We start from the raw sequence: 20,165 nt of genomic DNA on the forward strand, positions 1-20,165 counted from the left end.
TTCTGAGCAAGTCTCAGGATGAAGCCTGCCAGCACCATGCAGTGAGTGAAGTGAACTGCTTTTTAAGATGCCTCTTTTTGTCCCAACCTATCGCTTTTATCTTAATGAATTTGGTATTATTCAGTGTGGTGGATTTAATTAAAATATTTAAAGTATTTAAATTATTAATGATTTAATAATTAGAAATAAGTATTTTAATCCATGACTGAATAATGTATACAACTATTCATTTTTTGGAAATGAGGGTTGAGGTTTATTCTTTTCCCTGTATTTTCAATTCAGAACTATTCAGAAGTTGCAACTCTGCCATATTGGCTTCCTGCAAAATATAGTGAGTGCAAAACATCTTATTTGATGCAGCCCAAGAAAACACACATGTGTGTGGGAGACGGAAGGTGATACAGCTTCCTAAAGTTCTGCTAAAATCTCGGTGATGGTTAGAGATACAGCTGTGTGAAAAACATCAGAAAAAACCAAGTCACAAGTCATAAACAAAAAGGATATAATTATGCCAGAGCAAATGTAGAACATTTACACCAAAAGTTGAATTACTTTGAATGTGTCCACAGAGTCTTTCTCAATGCAATATGCATCCATACTCACCCTTCATACAGGTAACAAACATGGGCTATCCTGGGAGCAGCTGGGGACAGCCCTTCAGAGACCACGGGCCCACAAACCCGAGCCCACTCAGAAGTAAATTTAATATTGCCGCGGTGTGAAGTGGGTCAGTGTGTTACCAGACAGGTTGTTGCAAAAGTCACCTGTGGTCCCATTGTGGACAGGGAGCAGACAGCCTGGAGGACAGCAGCCCTTCGGAGGCTTGTTCACACATCTGCAACTCCAGACTGCCTTCTGCTCTCCAGAGACTTCTGGTGGGGGCCGTTGCTCACTGTACATTCAGGATCAGCCGAGAATCAACCCTAAACCACACCAACCTCTACGTTCCCTTCATTTCTCACAGGAGTTGGATTTAGGCACCGTCCTCCTGACAATTTAGTGTATAGGCTCTGTGTCCCCTGGGGCTTCTGTTCATCCTCCCAGGTGCATTCCTGCCTTGTTTTTACCTCCAGGGTATTGCTTGCTCAGGTCTACTGCACAGAGAAGCCCTGTCAATACTTAAACTGCTGGGAGGGCTGATGCAGCAGGAGGGAGCACCGTCAGCAGCCCTGGCCCTGCTGGGACTCAGGACTCCCGGACCAGGCAATACCACTGGGAGAATCACGAGGATACCCTGCATCACGAGGGTATAACTACGAGCAGACTTCTGCCTTCTCCAACACAAGCTGCTCTGCCGGACGCACTGCACCCATCGCTGTGAGCAAGAGCGATCTGTGCCAGCCGCAGTGAATCAAGCAACCACCTGCGTGGGCTCTTTTTTTAAAATGCAGCTGCCACATAGCCAAAAAACAAGTCATTAGGAATATTACAGTATTAGTCAAATCAGCTTTGTTTTTCAGAGGGATGGAAGCCAGTGATATAATTCACAAATAGTGGGTGTTGGTGGGTGGTAGCATTACGCAGAGGTTTTCAAGCTCTTTTCTCCTGCATGAGCAAATTTTCATTCTTGGACAGACATCCTGTGTAATTGCTGTTGAAGGACCACACCAGGTTTGTTTTTCCCAAACTCCCAGGCAGAATGAGCTGGCCGAAGGCTTGGGCTTTGGATGGAGAGGCTGCTCCTTTGGGCCATAGCACTGGTGTGGATTTGAGGCTCTGGAAGAAGGGGCTGCACTGGTTGCTGGTTGCTGTCCTCATTTCAGGACCATCTATTCAGCCTTCCACATCACTGATTATTCCTCTGCTGGGACATATAGACAGCCCAAAGCTTTTTCCACTGTGCTTTCCAAAGAGGAACAAGTGTCTTTCCCGGAGTATTTTATCCCCGTTCCATCTCCAAGGATGGCTGTGATGTCTGCCTCTAAATGATTAAGACTAGCATATAGTAGAGGTTTTACAGAATATCCTCTTTTTCCTCCTCATTAGCCGGCCAACTTCAGTCTCAGCCTATGCTAAGGTCAAGGAACACCTTGTGAGAGGAGCAACATAAGACAAAATCTCTCACACATGTGACAGTCTCTGTATTCCTCAAGACTTCTGACATGGGAGAACTTGACAGCATGTGAACATGTTGCTGGTGGATCTGTTTTTGATATTTGGCTGTGAGGCATGTAATAGTGGGGTATCTATATAAGCTATAATTTAATGAACTGAGAGCTTGATTTCTGTAGCTCTCTAAATTGGGGCAGTTAGGTAGCCTGGTGTTTTGTAATCCTGTTTTACTTAATTAAAGTATTCCTGTTGGCTGGGTGGAAAGATGTGTTACCCTGTTACTAGCACATGATGAAAGGAGGCAGACATCATTAGTGTACATGACTCCTTCCTCAGACCCCATCGGAGCTAGGGCCTCTGTAGTTCCTTTGGAACAGAATTAACATATTTCTCATTGAAATGTTTTTTCTCTCATATTCAGCTGCATAGATTTCCGTGTTACAAGTATTAAACTGTTTGGTTATCTGTACTGTGCCTAGACTTTTGCGAAGGTTCATTTACAAATGAACCCTTGCTGTTAGGTTAAGGAAGGTTTATTTTAGTACTTGCAGTTCCTATAATCCCGAGTTGTTAATGAATTGACCAACTTTTCCTCATCCTTAGCCTGAGAGATACTTTTCATGATCTCAACTCTTACTCCTGAAGAGCAAGATTGCACTGGGGTCCTCTCATAAGTTTTCTTGGGTTTGTGCCATTGGAGGAGGGAGTGCATAAGAAGCAGCATCTGGCAGTACATCTGCATCCAGTCCCTGCTGACATCCTGAGATCGTCTGCCCAGGCTCACTCCTCCCTTCATGCAGAGCTTGACATATCTGGTACCTCACTGCCAGACAACCTCAGCAAATACTTTTCTCTCCGAGGGAGGCTAAGTCACTTTTTCAGTGTCTTCATCTTGTGTTATCTCATTGCTGATCTGGTGGAAGAGAGTATGCAGTCTCTTTTCAAACTGCTCACGGCTCTCTGGAAGAAATCTGCCGAAGAGCCTTGATCTGACCAAGCTGGAAGGCCTCATCTAGGTGCAAAGATCAAAACCAGCCTTCTTCAGACCAATGACCCTGAAGTTTTAATTCTTTACGAAGGACACAAAAACTAAGATGGTAACTGAGATAAATGTTGATGAGTGGACGTGACAGATCTGTTCCTCAAGGCTTTGCAAGGAAGCACTGAAGGCCCCCAGGCCAGTTCCATAGTTAGCTGATTAGTTGAAAGTCAGTTATAATTTTTTTCTGTTATTCTACATCACTTTGTGTTCACATTACAGTACATACCCTCTGATAGACCCTTTCAAAGTAACTGAATGACTCAATGCTTATCAAGGATACTTCTCTTCAAGTTCTGAGAAATACAAGATCATTTTTCATTCCGAGTTGGCAATGATGATCCCCAAACTAGTGGTGGAATAGGGGGAGTAATAGCTTTGTGGAAACTACTTGAGATCTATACTGTAAGGAATGATGAATATATGACAGAGGAGTGAGGCCTACTTTTATCCTTTATAAATGTGCAGTGTAATGAAAACTTCCTTTCTGTATTTGTATTATCTTTAAAATATAAATGCACAACTCCTGTGCTGCAGGAATGATTCTTGCTTCCAAATGCCCTTGCTCTCAGGGAACATTTTTTCTTCCTTCTATCTATATATTTTACATGAAGATGTACAAAACAGAAGTTATCTTCTTCTGTAGGTAGGAATTCTATTAGTAAGAGACATCTTTTCTGTGTATAAGAGCATAACATTGTGTAGCAGAAACACTTGCCCCCGTGAGTTTGAGGGTGCAACAATCACAAGCAAAGTAGATGATTGTCTCAGATGTGTTGCCTCTCCATCACCCTGTAACACTGACATAGTCCAGTCACAGCAGTGTGTATACGAGAGGTTGAATAATGCATGTGAAGTGTCTGTTAAGCATTTATTCTTTCCGTATGTCCTTCAGGCATTACCCACTCCATCATGACACCAACTTGAAAATTTCCTAATGCAGAAGGTAAAACTCGTTGACAAGGAAAAATTTCAAAACCATTGCTGTTGTTAGAGTCATAGATCTGATATTTCTGTGGAGAATTTACCAAATTTTAGCATCACAGTCTTTGGAAAAAGTCATACATATTACAAGTAATCCCTATTTTCAGGCAACCTTTAGCCAAAGGGAGGTAATTATCATTCTGTAACATTTCAGATGAGAAGCTACATTTGACCAAACTGTATCACCCACAAACAAAGCCACTTTTCCATTAACTAAAAACAGCTGATGACTGTTTTTTCAGAAAAGAAAATTCTGACATATTCTCATGAATAACACAATCATGTTTATAACTTGTCTTATTTTAACGTGAAGTCACAAGCCTTCATGCATAAGGGCAAGGACTGTCAACTGGCATTCACAAGAACAGAGCAGCTTTTAAAGGGCTGCTCTTTGAAATAAAAATCTACATAGCACACTCGGAAAATTCCCCCCCCCCCCCCATATATTGCCTAACTTTAAATGGATTTGTGGCTTTGGTAATGTTCTGAAGAAGCCACTCTACTCTCTTCTCCATTCAGCACATCCCATTATTACTGGAGCAGCAGAGACACAGTGGCACAAAGGTAAAGTACTGCCTGAGAAGAGCAGCTTGAGAATGGCTACGATTGATGAACAGATAAACACAAATATGATTGTCTGCCTTTAAGAAGGAACAGTCACACACTCATTAGGGCAGTGAGAACCATGATACCATTGTTAAAACAGCCCTGCTTTAAGCAGACAACCATAGCACCTTAGCTCATCTTTTAAAAGAGAAGCTGAAGGAAGCCATCAAAAGGAAAGCAAGCAAAAACCTGACTTTCACCGTGCAGGCTGCTCTGAAGGCTCCTCAGGCAGGAAAGGCTAAATACAGCTGCCCTGAATTCAGAATTTGGTGTCCTTCTCAAACCAGAGCAGGTCTTACTATACTACACAGCAGTAGTTACTTGAGGCCTCTTCAGCTTCAGCCAGGCGAGAGCAGGGGAGATGGCAGATTACTCCCCAGCCCTTCCTTGCAAAAGGATAATGTCTACAGCTTTCCTACCAAAAGCAGTGGGCATGAGTGTGGCATTCCTTGACTGGAAAGCAGTCCCACAGACACTAAGGGAAACAACTATGCAGAAACAAGTTTCAAAAGGACAACAAAAGACAATTTTTCTGGCACCTCCCTGAGAACCTAATAAATAAAAGTAAAAAGCCTGAACATCTCAGCTTCTATTTATTTGTGGCAACAAATCAGGCACCAGTGATGGTAGGAGACTCGCCCTGTAGGTTAAGATCTCCTCTGTTCTTTTTTGTAGACTGTCCAAAGCAATCCAGGACCTCTGTCACATCAGCAGCTCCCCACTGAGCAGGGGTGATGCTTTAGGAGTGCAGAATCAGCAAAAGGGATCCCCTCCCATTTCCCCCCGTCCCTCCTCTCTGCTGATAGTATCACAGGAGAAGAAGGTATCTCTAGAGAAATGGGGACGTTGCCAGTATCAGTACATTTACATTTAACTCAATAACAGACACACAAAGCTACTCTAGCTTGGCATAAAGCAACATTTTTTACATGAAGGCAACAGCAATTAGCCTGACTTATGCTTTGTGTAAATCCCCCAAACCCCCTTTATTCCTTACTTAAATAAATGAATCATTGAGCCAATGAGAAGTTGCTTCATTTCAGACATCTTTTATCCCCTCCTGGCCCTTCTTTTCCCCTATGAAAAATAAGAAATTGAGGCAGCTCTGATTTGATATCAGAATTATCTTTTCTTCCAACCTCTTCTCTGCAACATGGTGAGTTGCAAGGTGGCTGTCTTCTGGAAGAATTGGCCATTTTCCTTTGGTTTTCTTCCACTCATTCCTGGAAGAACTGCGATAGGAGAATGACATCAGTTTGTCACCAAACTCCATACTCACCTCCTGTGGCTTCGCTCTTTAAAATTCCTACAATCTCTTTGTGAAATGGCAAACTCCCAAAGATCTGTATGCTGCTCAGTTTTTCCAAGGTTCAGCAAAATGAAGCTCTTTGTAGCTCACATTTGTAACTGTTATGACCTGAACAAACACCTTTCAGGGAGAATTTGGGCAAGGCACGAACTGTGCTGCAGGGCTGTCAGCTTTTATACGCTCTTTCAGTGATTCAGAATAAGACAACAGAATCAAGCCTATTGGTTGATTAGTCATGTATTTATTAGTGGTTTTAACATGCAAAACTAGTATAACAATTATAGAAGTTAGAAAAAAAATATAGCACTGAAAAAAGTATTCATGCAGAATGAGGCTTCTACTTGAACTATCCTCCACAATCACCAGTTAGTTGATTTGTCCCAATATTTATAGTTCATCATCGCAACTGCCAAAACTGGCAACCACCAGGATTGTTGTCTCAATTAAGGACAGTAAACAGATTGCCCCATTTTTTTTTAATGAAAAAATCTAAAATGTAATACTTCACAGTTTAACATGTTTATTCATTTAAACGAGCTAAAAAATAGTGGTGTGACATCTGCTTGAGAGACACTGGTACCTAACATTTTGGCTGTCTCCCCACCGATTTGGTTGTGATTAAGAGGGGATAAAAGAAAGAGTAGAGGATTCTGTCAATTAAATGCATTGATGAACTACAAAAAATATTTTTCCACTCCTGGAAAAGTGTAGAAATACATCTACAAAAGAATGCATTACAGCAAACTAAGAGGATGATGGGGAAAACTGTTGCAAAATATCTGTTGGCTCTTTCAGGGAAGAATATTGTAAGCACAAGATCACAGACAATCTTTGCCAGTTTATTCATCTCATGGCTTCATTTCCCAAAGTGCAGGCATAATCCACTACAAAATCTTTTAAGAAGCAGTTCCAACATCAAATTTCTGCTGTCTTATTGATGTGCCATATTGTTATTTTCTTAGTCATAAGCACCACTAATTATTATGCTACTGTAAGTAAAACTTGAAATGCGATCAAGATCTGTAGTATCCTGTTTGTTGGCACCCTAACTTGCCTAGTCTGCATTTCAAGTACAGTCCTTTACTGAGAATTGTCCTGAATGCATTTGACCTTCACCAACTGGCTCTGTGTGCCTTATAGGCACAATCCCGTATCAGCAAAATGAATCATCACTCTACCAGGAGCTGCTAGCAACATTTTACTCCCTGAAAGGGCAGCATTCAAATCTTGGCCCTAAGTCAGCAGCTAAGCTTCTTCCATGGTAGCAATTTTCATGGAAATGGGATGAGTGGTTTTGTAAGGCTTTCACTGTGCCTTCATTTAGTAGGGTTGTTTAAAAACTGTTTGTTTTCAAACACAACTTGTTAGGTCAACTACTCTAGATGACACCAAACAGATGAGTTTGCTCACATTGCGTATGTTCGCAGTTACATGTTGCAGCATCATCTCACAGTCTACGTGTCATCCCTGCTACAGCTGTCTGATGCACGGAAGGAGCTATGACAGATCCTGAATCACATGGTGTCTGTAAGATATGCAACAGTGAACTTTAAATAAAGTGTTCTTCAGGAAAAGTTTAAATACATCTCTAGGGTCCATTAGGGAAATGCTTAACATGCCTCCTAAGCTTCCAGTAAAATATATTTATGGACTCTAGGAAATAGAGTTAAAGCCTTTCCTTGGCAATGTTCACCAGCAGCACTAGTAAAACTACTATACTGAGGCTTCTGTCCTGAGATGGTCTACATGCTGGTTCTGCTCTTGTAGGATCAAAGGGAAAAGGAAAACCGCTGAGGAAAGATTTACTGAGCAAAATCACTGCTGGAAGACTGTTGTGCCTTCCTAGCCAGAGACTATTCCAGGTGGGACATCCACTCCGACCCACAGCATGAGGACTCGGTACAGGCATCTCCTCCACAACCTCTGCTGGAAAGAAATTCAGTTTACTCCACAAGCAGAGGGCAACAACAATACTGACATCTACCCTTTCCCCAGAGGCGAATATCCTTGAAAAAACCTGCTCTGTTTACACAGCAGCCCTGGCTTAACAGTTTGATCAGCAATCTTTGAAACAAGCGTATAGATGTATTACTTTTATAATAAAGTCAATCTGTCTGAAGTTGATGGGAGCTACACAGAACAACTTTGTCTTCACAAAGAGATGTGCTCTATTGGTATTGGGTAGGATGCCAAGGGAAGTTCTCTTGATTGTCTTTTAAGTATTCATAGGCTACACTTAGTTTTAATATGAATTTAGGGGCTAGAAGTGCCTAGAATAATCCAGATATTCTAAAAGTGGTGAGTATCACTGCTCACATTTGAATATTGTGCTGTTCAGATTGCTTTAATGTCCTTTCAAATGTATATATAATTCAGTGTGACACATCCAACATTAATAAGAGCACAAAAATAGTAAAAATACATTTATTATTAAAATAGACACTGAGCAACTCATACAAAGATAGGTGGTCCAAAACCCAAGAAGCATTCAATCTCAGATATAATTAAGGGCAAAATAAGCCACATGTTTGCAAGATTAAAATCAGTCTCTACTTAAAATATCAGGCATGGACAATGTAGCGCTCCAGAAAGCAGAAATAATTTCAGGTCAGATTCTGATTTTCCCTGGGAGTAAATCAGTTGTAATTTCAGTGAACTCAGGGGAATCATAAATTAGTAAGCTCAGAATCGGACCTCATTGCTAATACTGTTGTGCTTGTGCCTTTTAGAAAACCAAGGATGAATAATGTGATGAAAAATGGGAGCTTTTAGCTTTAAAAAACTATTGACATAGTCCCATTAGAAATTTTTGTACCGATAAGAGAAAAAGTGTATTTGTTGCAATATTTGCCATGTATTCCTATGTACACTGAACAGAAGTCTATCTAGTTTATCTAAGTAAAAGGAAATTTTCTTGTTACATAAGAATATCTTTCATGTAAATAAAAAGGCCTAATCTAAATGAAGCCAACAGCCAAACTGCAAACTATGGCACTTGTGGGCAATATGGACTCATAAGCCACAAATCAGGGAAGCTGCTTCAGTCACACATATACACGCTTTGGATTTTGTCTATGAGTCATAATTATGGGAAATGCAATCTTCCTGTTCTAGAAACTACATATTCATAAATTTGACAGTAAGAATAGCTTGCTTTTTAATGTAACTGATGCAGAAAGCAGGTTACAAAAACAATCTGCATGAATGGGATAACGACACATCTTTCTCAGGCCACACATCACCCAGAGAGCTATGTGCAGACACTAAGAAAGCAATCCTTCCAGCATTTTATGGAACAAGAAAACTGCTCATGCAAAGTAACAGGAGAGGTCTGCAGCTTCTTATGACATGTGCTGTGGCACCAGTGAAGTGAAAGGCATGTCACATCCAAGGAGACAGCTTGTGATATGCTTTTCCCTCCACTGAAAGTCGGGCCATGTGTCAGATAATGCTTCACCATAAAAGCAACATGTTGCTAAGCGTTCGCTCATGTGTGCAAGTATTAGTGGACTGTAAGTCATATGAATGCATAAATGTTAGGATTTTGTGTCTGTAACAGTCATAATTAGAAAATGAGAAATATTTGCACGTGTATGTTTATGCTTCTATTTCATATTCTTCTCGGAAGACTGTTGTACTCTGAATTTCTAGAGGAGTTGTTTTGCATTGCATAAAGTGAGTGAGGTGTACGACAGATAAGAAGTGGGTCCTTGGAGACTCATAATGTATATGTTCATAGTTACTGTATAGTTTAAAAATTAACTGTATTGATCTAAGTTCCGTAAGTGGTGATAATGGGACTGTGTCAATTTAAAATAAATATATTTTCCATTATAATATTTGCTATGATTTGTATCCCTTTGTCTTCAAAATCACTGTGAGAAATCTTAGTCAGGCATTTCTGGAACAAGTCACTAAATATCTCAGTTGCAACTAAACCTATCATTCAGCCCTGAAATTGGTATCAAAGATAAAGCCAAGCTAGTTTGATAATAGAATTTCAGAATCATGATAACTTTTCTGGAAGCCAATCTGCCTAACTTCCTTGCCACGTTCAGCACCAATGACTCTATGCTTTTCTTGGTATCAAAGTGAATCCAAACTAGAGAAAGACTGGCCACATTTTTAAAAGGATCAAAATGGAACCTTTACAACCACAAGCTCAGTTATATGCCAAACCCGAAACAGAACAGGATAAAGCTAGAATTTTACAGCTCCCTGCAGCTGCTTTGACATACCAACTTCTTCAAGTGGCTTGTGGTTATCAAAGGGATCAGAAATGTTATCTACAGTGCATATTGTGAAAGGTACATTGCAAGAACTGAAGGATGTCATGGGGCCAAGATTTGCCCAATTATTAGTATGCATGAAAAAAAAGTTTTCTGAATACTTACAACTTCTCACATTAGTGTGATGATTAAAATCATTGTATAACTGAAAAGCAATTTTTTTACAACATCCCCCTAACAGGTAGAGCAAGTTGATATCACAACCAGCAGGAAGAGTATAATTAAAATACGATTTTGACTTTATATTAATAATAGAGCAATACACTAATTAAAACCAACATCAACTGAACTTTCTATTTACACTAGTTCAGACAGCACAGGAGGCAAAGAACTGTGTTTCAGAGGCATACGCGAATGTTAGAGCTTCTGTCATCCAGGTGCCATTTCTGACAGAACACATGTGTGCTGAACAGTTGGCAAAAGAATGAAAAAGATTACTGCAGATATATGGGCACACAGAATCTGGGATGACATAAAATTAAGTCCATATAGGAGGTGACAGACTGCTTCTAAAAAGATATTTTTTCCTACAGTTTCTTCCATCTTTGTGCGTGTGCACACATGCACAAGAAAGATTAAAAGGGAGGGAAAGGATGAGGGGTTTTTGATATATTTTAAATACAAATGAAGAAAAGACTTTTTATTTGGTATTTCTGCTTTCTTTTGGGAAAGGAAAAGGAACTTAATTTGGCTATTAGGAAGCTTTGATTCCTAAACTTAGTCAAGGCAGACTCTCCTCCTGTGAAGTCAGCATCAATACCCATGATAATAATAGCACCTGTCTTTTGACTTCAAAGTTCTCTGCCTGAGAAAAAATAATGTAAACAATAAACTTCATGTATTGTACTGCTGCTCCTGGCTTTGGTGGTAACCAAATACACTTGCCGGGCATGAGTGTTCTCTTATTTTGGAGATCTGGAATGTGAAAGTGACTGACGTATTGGAAAACTTTCTTATGAATTTGGACTGCAAGAAATGGCATCATTTACTGTCTCACAGTGAAGAGACTGTGTGTTCCTATGTAGTTTTGTTCAAGCTGAAGAAATCTTGGTGATAGATTCATTGCATCTGCTAGTTTTCATCTGGATCCAGATCAAGGTCAACTTCATTGGAAATGTTAAGATAAAAGAAAGCGTAGAAAGCCAACAAAAATACCAGTATAGCTGCAAGGACAAGGGCAACTTCCTGTAGAAATAAGAAAAAAACCAACAAAAAACAACCTGTTAGAAATAGTACCATATTTTCAGATAAATCAGGAATAAATATTATTTCCATTCTATAATGCACATCAAAATAACATCTGACATATATAATTGCATAAGGCATTGATACTTAAATGATTTCTTCTTTGTGATTACCATTTTGGAATATTATAAAATCCATTCGCTTAATAAAGATTTTGGTGAGTCTGGTATACTGCCAGAAATAGGATATTTGGCTTAAAGATCTTTGGTCTGACCTAGAAATAGGAGCTTTATGTCCTTTTATTATGCTATTCCTTCTTTTTGAAAAGAAAAGACAGAATTCACAAACCACAGTTTTGAACACAAATTTAGTTACGAATTTACACTGTGAATTTTGATGTTTTCTAGCAATATGTTACTGCTTTTTGCCAACAAATTTGTAATTTTTTAATGAAGCAAACACAGTATGGTGGAAGTCAATGAAAATTGCTACCTCTACCTCCCAACCTCCTGGCATGCATTACAATATGGAGCTACAAAATCCTTCAGAATTGGATGAAACTTTTCTTCCTTTCCCTCTGCAATAAGGCAAAAAGCACAACAATTTGCACTTGCACTTGCCTCTCTTCCCATATAATATTGCAACTCGCTGCATCTTCCTTAATTAACATAAAAGAGTCTTCCAAAGTATACATGATTTATAGCAGCTTTCAGAAGCAGAAAAATGTTTTTGTACTACACGTCATACTCATTATGTGACTGCCTATCATCATATTCTATCTTAAGGCTGGACTCTGTTAAGCTCCAACTTTAGATCTCACATATAATAAATCATAGTATGATCATCCTCTTTATAACACTACTTCTTTCAAAGTCCCAGTATTTCACATTTTTAAGTTTTTATTTTCCTGGAAAGCACAGCACACTTCCTATAGTGTTGACTCTCATTTTGCTAGACAATGAAAGAAATATAAATTTGAGAAAAATCCTTATGTTCCTTCAGCTCACAGAAAGTGCCACTTCCACAGCTAACAACATGCACTGCTTCATTCCTTATCATCATGATGTATTTTAAAAATCATGCACTGAGGTGCTCAAAAGGAACAGGTTAGTTTTTACCCCCCCAAACCGTTTTCCCTCCACAAAAAGAAGCAACAACCTCCCCTCTGTATCTCAGCTGCATGTTAACCTACAAACCATCTGCATCAGAACAATCCAGCTGTATACTTAAAAGGAGAGAAGAAAAACAGTTCAGTGACTTTATAACAACTAATCTGAATTGGTACAGAAGATGCCACATCGAATCTACTCTGCCAGTGGGACTGAAAGGAGATGGCTACACCGCTCCTAGACAATCGGACACCCTTTACTGTCCAAGGAGAGAACGTGACCCTCTTTGGTGTAAGATTCATTGTGTCCTCTAAAAGAGGTCAGATGGATTCTTCCTAAAAATGACTATTTCTCCCCGTAGACTAGAAGGGGAGTGGAGGTGATATCTCTGGTGCGGAGACCTGCACTGGAGGACAAATTCCATCTAGTATGTCTAGATTGGTGGTGGCTTTGTGACCAACTTTGTGTGCCCACTGCCATGAAGGAGTTAAAGCTGTGTTAGCTTCATTTTTTGAAGTCTAGCCCATAATCTGGCATTCTTCTATAGAACAGCATTTCATTTGCATTTACATGAATGCATTATATAGTTTATCAGAATGTTGGATCAATAATTCAACATATGCCATCTAATAAACTTTGAAATACTACTGCCTAGTTGGCGTATGCTCTATAGGAGTCTTTGTTCTATAGAAACCTTTGCTTTACATTTTATATGGATGCTTAATTGAGATGTACTTTAAATTTATTTTACCACATTAAAATTGCTCCTGTAAATTTGCTGAGGCTGTTTGCTACAGATTTCAACTACGTTTTCCTCTTAGAATTATATCATCCTCTGAACCTCATCCTCCTGATTTCATATGATTTGATTAAAAAAAAGAAAGTACATCTAATTCACTAATATATTAAAGGAAAGTGATTTTTGCTTTGTTGCCGTTGCAACACGTCAGTATCTCACAAAAGGGCATGGCAGCATCAGACAGGTTTCATTTATTTCCTTGTATCCACAGCTGTGCTCCCAGACCCATCTGGCCACACAGCTACTAATCTTAAAAGGATGTAATAAACAAGTGACATACAACTGCAAGCTCCATCTGCTCAGGAGAGTGGACAACAAAACCGTACAATGCAGGCACCGTTCACACTTGACACAGAGAGCAAATTCATTCAAGTATTAAAAAGTTTTTTCCCTTGTTTGGATGCCACGCTTGCCACGCTTTCTGCTTTACAATAGGTTCACCTTTCCTCCCCCTTCTCCCCAGTCTCCCTTATGAAGCGCTGTGGTAGCAGCCGCAAAATTTGGGGAATGTTTGCATTAAAGATTTGTTTTCTAGAAGTGGAACTGGGAAAATCTGGATTTTTATTCTCAGGCTGCCCAGTAACCGCTTTGACGGGAGGAGTTCTTTAATTCCTCTGCTTAAGTTTTACAGTGAATAACACTGAGATAACAATACTACTTCGCTCACACAGGCATTAGGAACCGGGTGGCTGGATCAGTATTTATTAACCCTGGGAATGAAAAGCCTTATTGAAATTCCAGGTTTGAGAATTATGCAAGAACCTTAATTTTGAGTTACTGAAGAAGGCAGAGTAACAAAAATCTAAAATAAACAGCCTAACAAAGGACACCTGGCTCTCAGCTAGGGACATGCAGTCTCTTAAGAAATGCATCCAGTTTATGAACTTTTATGAACATAAATTTTGCAATATAAATAGCAAATGCAATCCTACACCACTATACCGCCTTTGCAACAACAGTATATATTGTCATTTTAATTTGTTTTATACTTATCAGACTTTGTATTTTAAGCCATGCATAGAAATGAAATGTTAAAATACTCCCCACTTGGCATATATAGCTCCTGTTCTCTTGCATTTTATGGATCATCCCCACCATCCCTCTTCAAAATCCATTTACTCAGAGGATTTCAGCATGAATAATTAACCAGTATAGAAAAAGTCCTATAGAAATAAAGTTAAAATGATCACAGGGCTTTTTCTCCTTTTTTTCTTTTATAACATGGTACAGAACGCTAGGAAATAACATCCCTGCTCTCAAATCCCAAAGTACAGTCAAAGAAGCCTTTAAAAGGAACAGAATTTTCTATTATATTTTCATATATTTAGAATAATGTCTGTAGAACCCTACTGATTTCAGCTTGGTTAAGTTTTCAGAAACTTTTCCATAAAGGAAACACATGCCATTACAGCATAACGTTGATTTAATTCTCCTATCGGTTTTTGTCAGTTTTATGTCTCTCATGCCAAAATACTTGGATAATGTCCTCAGATTCACCCTGATGGAGAAAGTTGCAGAGTTAGGATCTAAACAAGTTTAATCAGGAAATGAAAAAATTAGGGTTAGGAAAAATGTTGGCTATAACAACACAAATCTGGACACTGCGAATGGCAGCATCGTATCCTACACATATAGAGAAATACCACACTTTCAGGAAATTTCGGATTTTTTACATATTTTTTATTGTCCTCCAAACAGAATCGTACTATTTTTATCTGAAAACTAGGTGAAAGAGTATCACAAATTGCTGTCTTTGAAATGCTAAACTATCCCTAGCTATTTCTGAAAAGAGATGAAAAGAAAATCATGCTGACCAAGGATACCTGTAGAAATAAAACAAACATACGTGGACTTGACTATCAACCTTTTTATCCCATATAATTTCTAACTAGAAGACTTTATCTGGACATTCACTGTGACCATTTTTTAGCGTTTCAACAAAATGATATTTAAAAATGGATGTTTACTTCCTTAATGCAGGTTATTCTACATCTAATACAAGGTAACAAAAGTAATTTATTAACTTTTGTCAGTAATTTTTGTGTTATAAATTTTTATTGTAAAAATTTCAGATGGAACAAAGATCATTATTGTCTCAAATGAGAACAAGGTACTATTACAGAATCATCTAAAAGGCCTGGCTATATGATCACAAAGCAACAGGATTCATTTTAATATAGCTAAATGCAAGATCATATATACAGGTATCAAAGATGTAGATAGTACTTACAAAGTGGAGGACTCTGCCTTGAAAAACTGTGACTCTGAAAAGGTCTTTGGATTTAAGGGGTAACCACTCCCTCAGTGTGATCTCTGGACGTGCAAAGGTGGAGAGATTTCCAGTAGGGAGATGACTGGCATTTATTTTATCATAGAGAAGAATGAGAGGTAGTTTGGTTACAGCATATAACTATATATGCCATACACCTGTATTTAAGTAAGGCTCTTCACAGTGTGGCATCCTTTCAAGGTCCAGCTGTGGTTAGATAAGCTCAGTCTTGAAATAAGACGCCATTTCCTAGGAGCAAGAATGACTGAACATCCCAGGTACCTCTTGGGGAAAATATGGACTTCCGTGGCTGTGAGTCTTTTATGGTCAGATCTCTCAAAAAAAAGTATATTTTTATTTAGCTATTGGAAAGAATACTTCAACTTGGGCTGGTATGAAAAGGAGGTTCTGGCTGCCAGCCTTCGAGCTGGCAAACTCAGCCCCCCAGACTGCTTCAGGAACCCAAGAAGACTGGGATTACTTACATGGTCAGTGCTATATTCTGAACCCCTGAGTTGTTAAAAGATTGTTAAAACTAATGGCACCTCATGCTTTAGTGCTTCAGACTTTTCTATATAGGATCAAAAGAAGTTTCCTTCTTTTTCAGGAATTTTTCCTCCAATTGTATTGATTTCATTTCTGGGATTTGAGGTTTTGTTATTATCAACTATCCTTTGAAGTGTTAGAGATTGGTCATAAGTAGAGACCAAAGCCTGAAAAAGATGGACTACTGCTTTGAGATGGTACAGAAAATCCTCCTAAGCTCCTGCTTGGTGCATCTTGTTCACGTGCTCAAACCACCACGATTACTGTACTTACGTGTACAGGTCAGGCCAGGGTCAAATGGGAGCAATCTGATTTTGTTTTTCCCTTTGTACGTTTTTTTTTTCCCTTCCCTTCCATTTCAAGGTCAGGGATCAAAGTCTGACTACTGGGATCACTAGGAATATCACACTTAGTTCACTGGCGGCACATTAAGCTGCCCTGCTCTTTATGTGAGGCACATAAGCTGGTTTGAAGACCCAATATTTTGGCCATTATAAAGTGCCTGGACTTCCAGAAAGTATTTGGATGAAATTTTATGATTTGTAACATATAGAAGGGCAGATCAAATGATCTAATAGTCCCTTGTGGCCTTAATTTCTGCAAAGCTATGAAACTATATTCCCAACTTATCTTGGCAAATGTAGTTCACTAACTTAGCAGATTCTGAACAGCGTGAAATCAGAGACTACCCTTTGCCAAAGTACATTAGGAATGTCTTGTTATCTATTCATACATAACTTGTTCCAGATGAGATGAACTCTTAATAGTGAGCTAGCTAGCTACACAATAGATTAAGTAGATATGCAAGAGAATGACAGACAGTAAGCTCTCTCTTTTTTAGGCAACATTTTTTCTTTAGCTCAATCAATGTACTACGTTGCTAATAATTCTCTATGGAGTGGTATTCTGCAGTTGATTATGTCTTTGCAAGTGGGTGTAAAATACTACTGTTCAGATTTGTGTCTACCTTTCAACAAGAGAGAAAACTTCATCATCTGTCCCATGGACCACTGATTTATTCGTGCAGTCTGTGAAAAAAATTTCTCCCCAAGAACTCCCATTGCTTTTGGACTCTGCATACCAAACCCCAGCTACCTGGGGCTGAGCTCCCACATTCCTCAAACCATTTGCTGCTTGCCACCCTCCTGCTGGCAGCTCTTCCTCACCCACCCGCGAGCAGAGTTAGCATCGATAGTGCAGACCCCTCGCTGCTCCACCTGGTAAGGATGAGCAGGTGGGCTTCCACCAGCACGAGCCCCCCACGGCGGGGGACAACCTACCAACTATACAGAGAAGGTTCAAAGGCTCCCTTTTTGGTACTGCTACAAAGACTTTTGTCTTATCCAAACACCAGGAGACATACAGCATACTGCTTTCTCTCAGAGTTGTTTCTCCAAGACGGGGTCCTGCTTTTCCAAGAGACCCCATATATTTTGGCACTGTCTGCGTTAGTGTCACATACACAAACAGAGCCAGCACAACAGCTCTGCTACAAAATTTAATTTTTAAACACATTTAAAGAGCAAATATTACACACCAAATACTAGCATGGTCACCCTGCCTGAACTAACTTTTGATAGTTATTAGTACTTAGCTGCTTCTCTGACATTATCAACACTGATACAGTCTCTCATTGGGGAAATTAAAAAGTACTAAATGCCAGTGACTGAAAGAAACTTTGTTACTTTAAACCTTGCATTAAAATGACAAGGCAATCAAAGTTTGACAAGACAAGCTAATTAGTATGCCAGCGATGAAATGTGAAGGATCTCCAGGGGATTGGTTCTGAAAAGTTTTATGTCATTTATAGGGCCTTTTTTTTAAGCAAATGTTGTCAGTTTTCATGGTGAAATACACAACAGTTGAATTTCATTATCTTCATAGAAATTAAGGACTAAAATCCCTTCACTGTTTTCCAGTCCTCTTCTTTTTTTTCCCCTAAATACTACACCAAGTCTTAGTTTACAGCCAGGAATATAAGCTCTTCTGGACAATAGTGCAAAACAACTCTAGACATATCAATGAGCACTAAAAACCCTATCATTTTAAGTGGCAGTATGGTACTTATTGTGTTAGGTATTTCACAGAATTATAAAAATATTCTTCTTTCCCAGAGAGCTTGTACTTTTACATGCAAGATAAGGATATCCCTCCTCTACAATATTTTTATTAACTGCAACTTAGCTTTTTATAAGAAAATGTTAATATATTTTGAAACACTGCATACTGTAGCATGTACTGAAACCTGGATATAAAAGTAAAATATATGGTAAATACACATATTTATGTGTTTTCTCAAAGTTTTACAAGAACTTTGGACATTTCTGTATAAAGTGCTGCCTGTTTATTACATTGCACTGTAGTTACACCACTTTTTTCTTCCTCAACACTGAAGTTAGTCAACTGTCAGAGCACAGAATTGGGGCCTACATCATATAAAAAGACTAAAATCCCAGCCTTTGGAAGGTGAATCATGTCACTTATCACCATCAGAAAACTTTGTTAATATGAAGTGACAACTGTGACGATACCTTCCCAAAGGAAGAGCTCAGGCACACTCAAAAGCTCTGAATATTAGGACACAGTTAAAGGAATGCACACGCAAGCCTCAAAATAGTTTCACCAAGGTACATAACCTGATGGGACCTCAACTCTGCTGACTATTCTGGCAGCCACAGGCACGAGGAGCAGTTTAACACCCTGCTGTCAACGCTGAGCAGGAGACTTCAAGAAATTCTTATTTCAAAATTTATCCAGAAGACAACAGAGGAGTATCTGGGACAGGTGTGGAGGATGAATGTAAGAAGATTGCTCTTGGACACCTGGAGGAACTTAACAACGGACTGAGCCAAACAAGCCCTGCCTGAGAGAGGGGGAGAGGTACCAGGGCTTCACAGCTAAGCAGCCTCTCTGGGGGTAGGGGGGGTGATTTCCCTGCAGATGCTCCAGGCACATCCACTGCCCACGGCGAAGCTCTGCTGAACTGGAGGGATAGAGCAGGGTGAAGAGTTGTCACCGCGAGACGGGAAGAGGTGTGCAATTTTACTCTGAGACATTAAATATGCCTCGTTTCCGCGCTGAGCGCTGCAGGGTCTGTCAGCAGAAGTGCAGAGTTTTATTCTACCGGGATTGCCCATATTCTGGTAGAAGTATTGTAACATTTAGTAAGCCTGAGGTTGTTGGCATTAAGCAGGTTCAGTGAGAAGGATGCATACAAAGGCCCTGCTTTCCTTCCCCCACAAGCACATTCCCGGAGGGAAAGGTGCCCAACTTACTTTCCCTTTTGCTTCAGCTCTGTCAGCTTTTCTCAGCAATTAGGGAGCAAAGCAAATGACTGTGATCTGTTTGAGGATGATCCAGAGTCATATTTTAAGGTCCAAGCATGCAAAAAATATTACAGCCACAAGACAGTATTTTAAAGAATTTCCTTCTTTTTTTTTTAAAGGCAGAGGCAGAATTGCAAACCCGAGCCATTGCATACTGCAAATAGCAGAACCCCAGAAACACAACAACCCATGACCTGGAGAGCATGTGTGTGCCTTAATGGCAAAACTCATTCTTACCTAGAAGTCAGCTGGTGTTCTGCTATAACCTTCATTATACATATGATTACACATATGCTTTCCTATTCCCCCTCATTTTTAAGTAAGAATTACTTAAGAAAATGAGGAAAAGGTTCATTTTTTTCTCACTTATGAAAGACATGCAAAAAACTTGCACATTTTAAAAGAACTAGGCTGTGCAGTAGAAGTCTCCAAGTAGAACATCACTTCTAAAAGGTCATGTCATTGAAAGTAAAATGAAAAGTAAAATTTAATAAGAAAGGAAGGAAAAAACATTGAACTCAAAAGGTTAATAATCTATCCTTTAAACAAAAAAGGCAATCTACTTTTTCTCATTAAAACCTGACACACAGCACTAACTGAGGAGATTATGTTGTGAAAACATACTGCATCGCACGGTAATGCTTGATCGAGA

At 39.3% G+C, this 20,165-nt stretch overlaps 1 protein-coding gene across 9 annotated transcripts in view; it reads right to left on the reverse strand.

Annotated features, from left to right (window-relative positions):
* Positions 1 to 6,211: 6,211 nt before the first annotated feature.
* TRIQK (triple QxxK/R motif containing) overlaps positions 6,212 to 20,165 on the reverse strand; it is a 64,824-nt gene continuing 50,870 nt past the window's right edge. For all 9 annotated transcript variants that reach the window (XM_069779660.1, XM_069779658.1, XM_069779659.1 and 6 more), the window contains one exon: positions 6,212 to 11,464. In XM_069779660.1, coding sequence (XP_069635761.1) covers positions 11,351 to 11,464 — 114 coding nt within the window. In that variant the 3' untranslated portion in view covers positions 6,212 to 11,350. The remainder of the gene's footprint in view (positions 11,465 to 20,165) is intronic.

This window comes from Haliaeetus albicilla, chromosome 3, assembly GCF_947461875.1.
Source record: "Haliaeetus albicilla chromosome 3, bHalAlb1.1, whole genome shotgun sequence".
Classification (NCBI taxonomy): Eukaryota; Metazoa; Chordata; class Aves; order Accipitriformes; family Accipitridae; genus Haliaeetus; species Haliaeetus albicilla.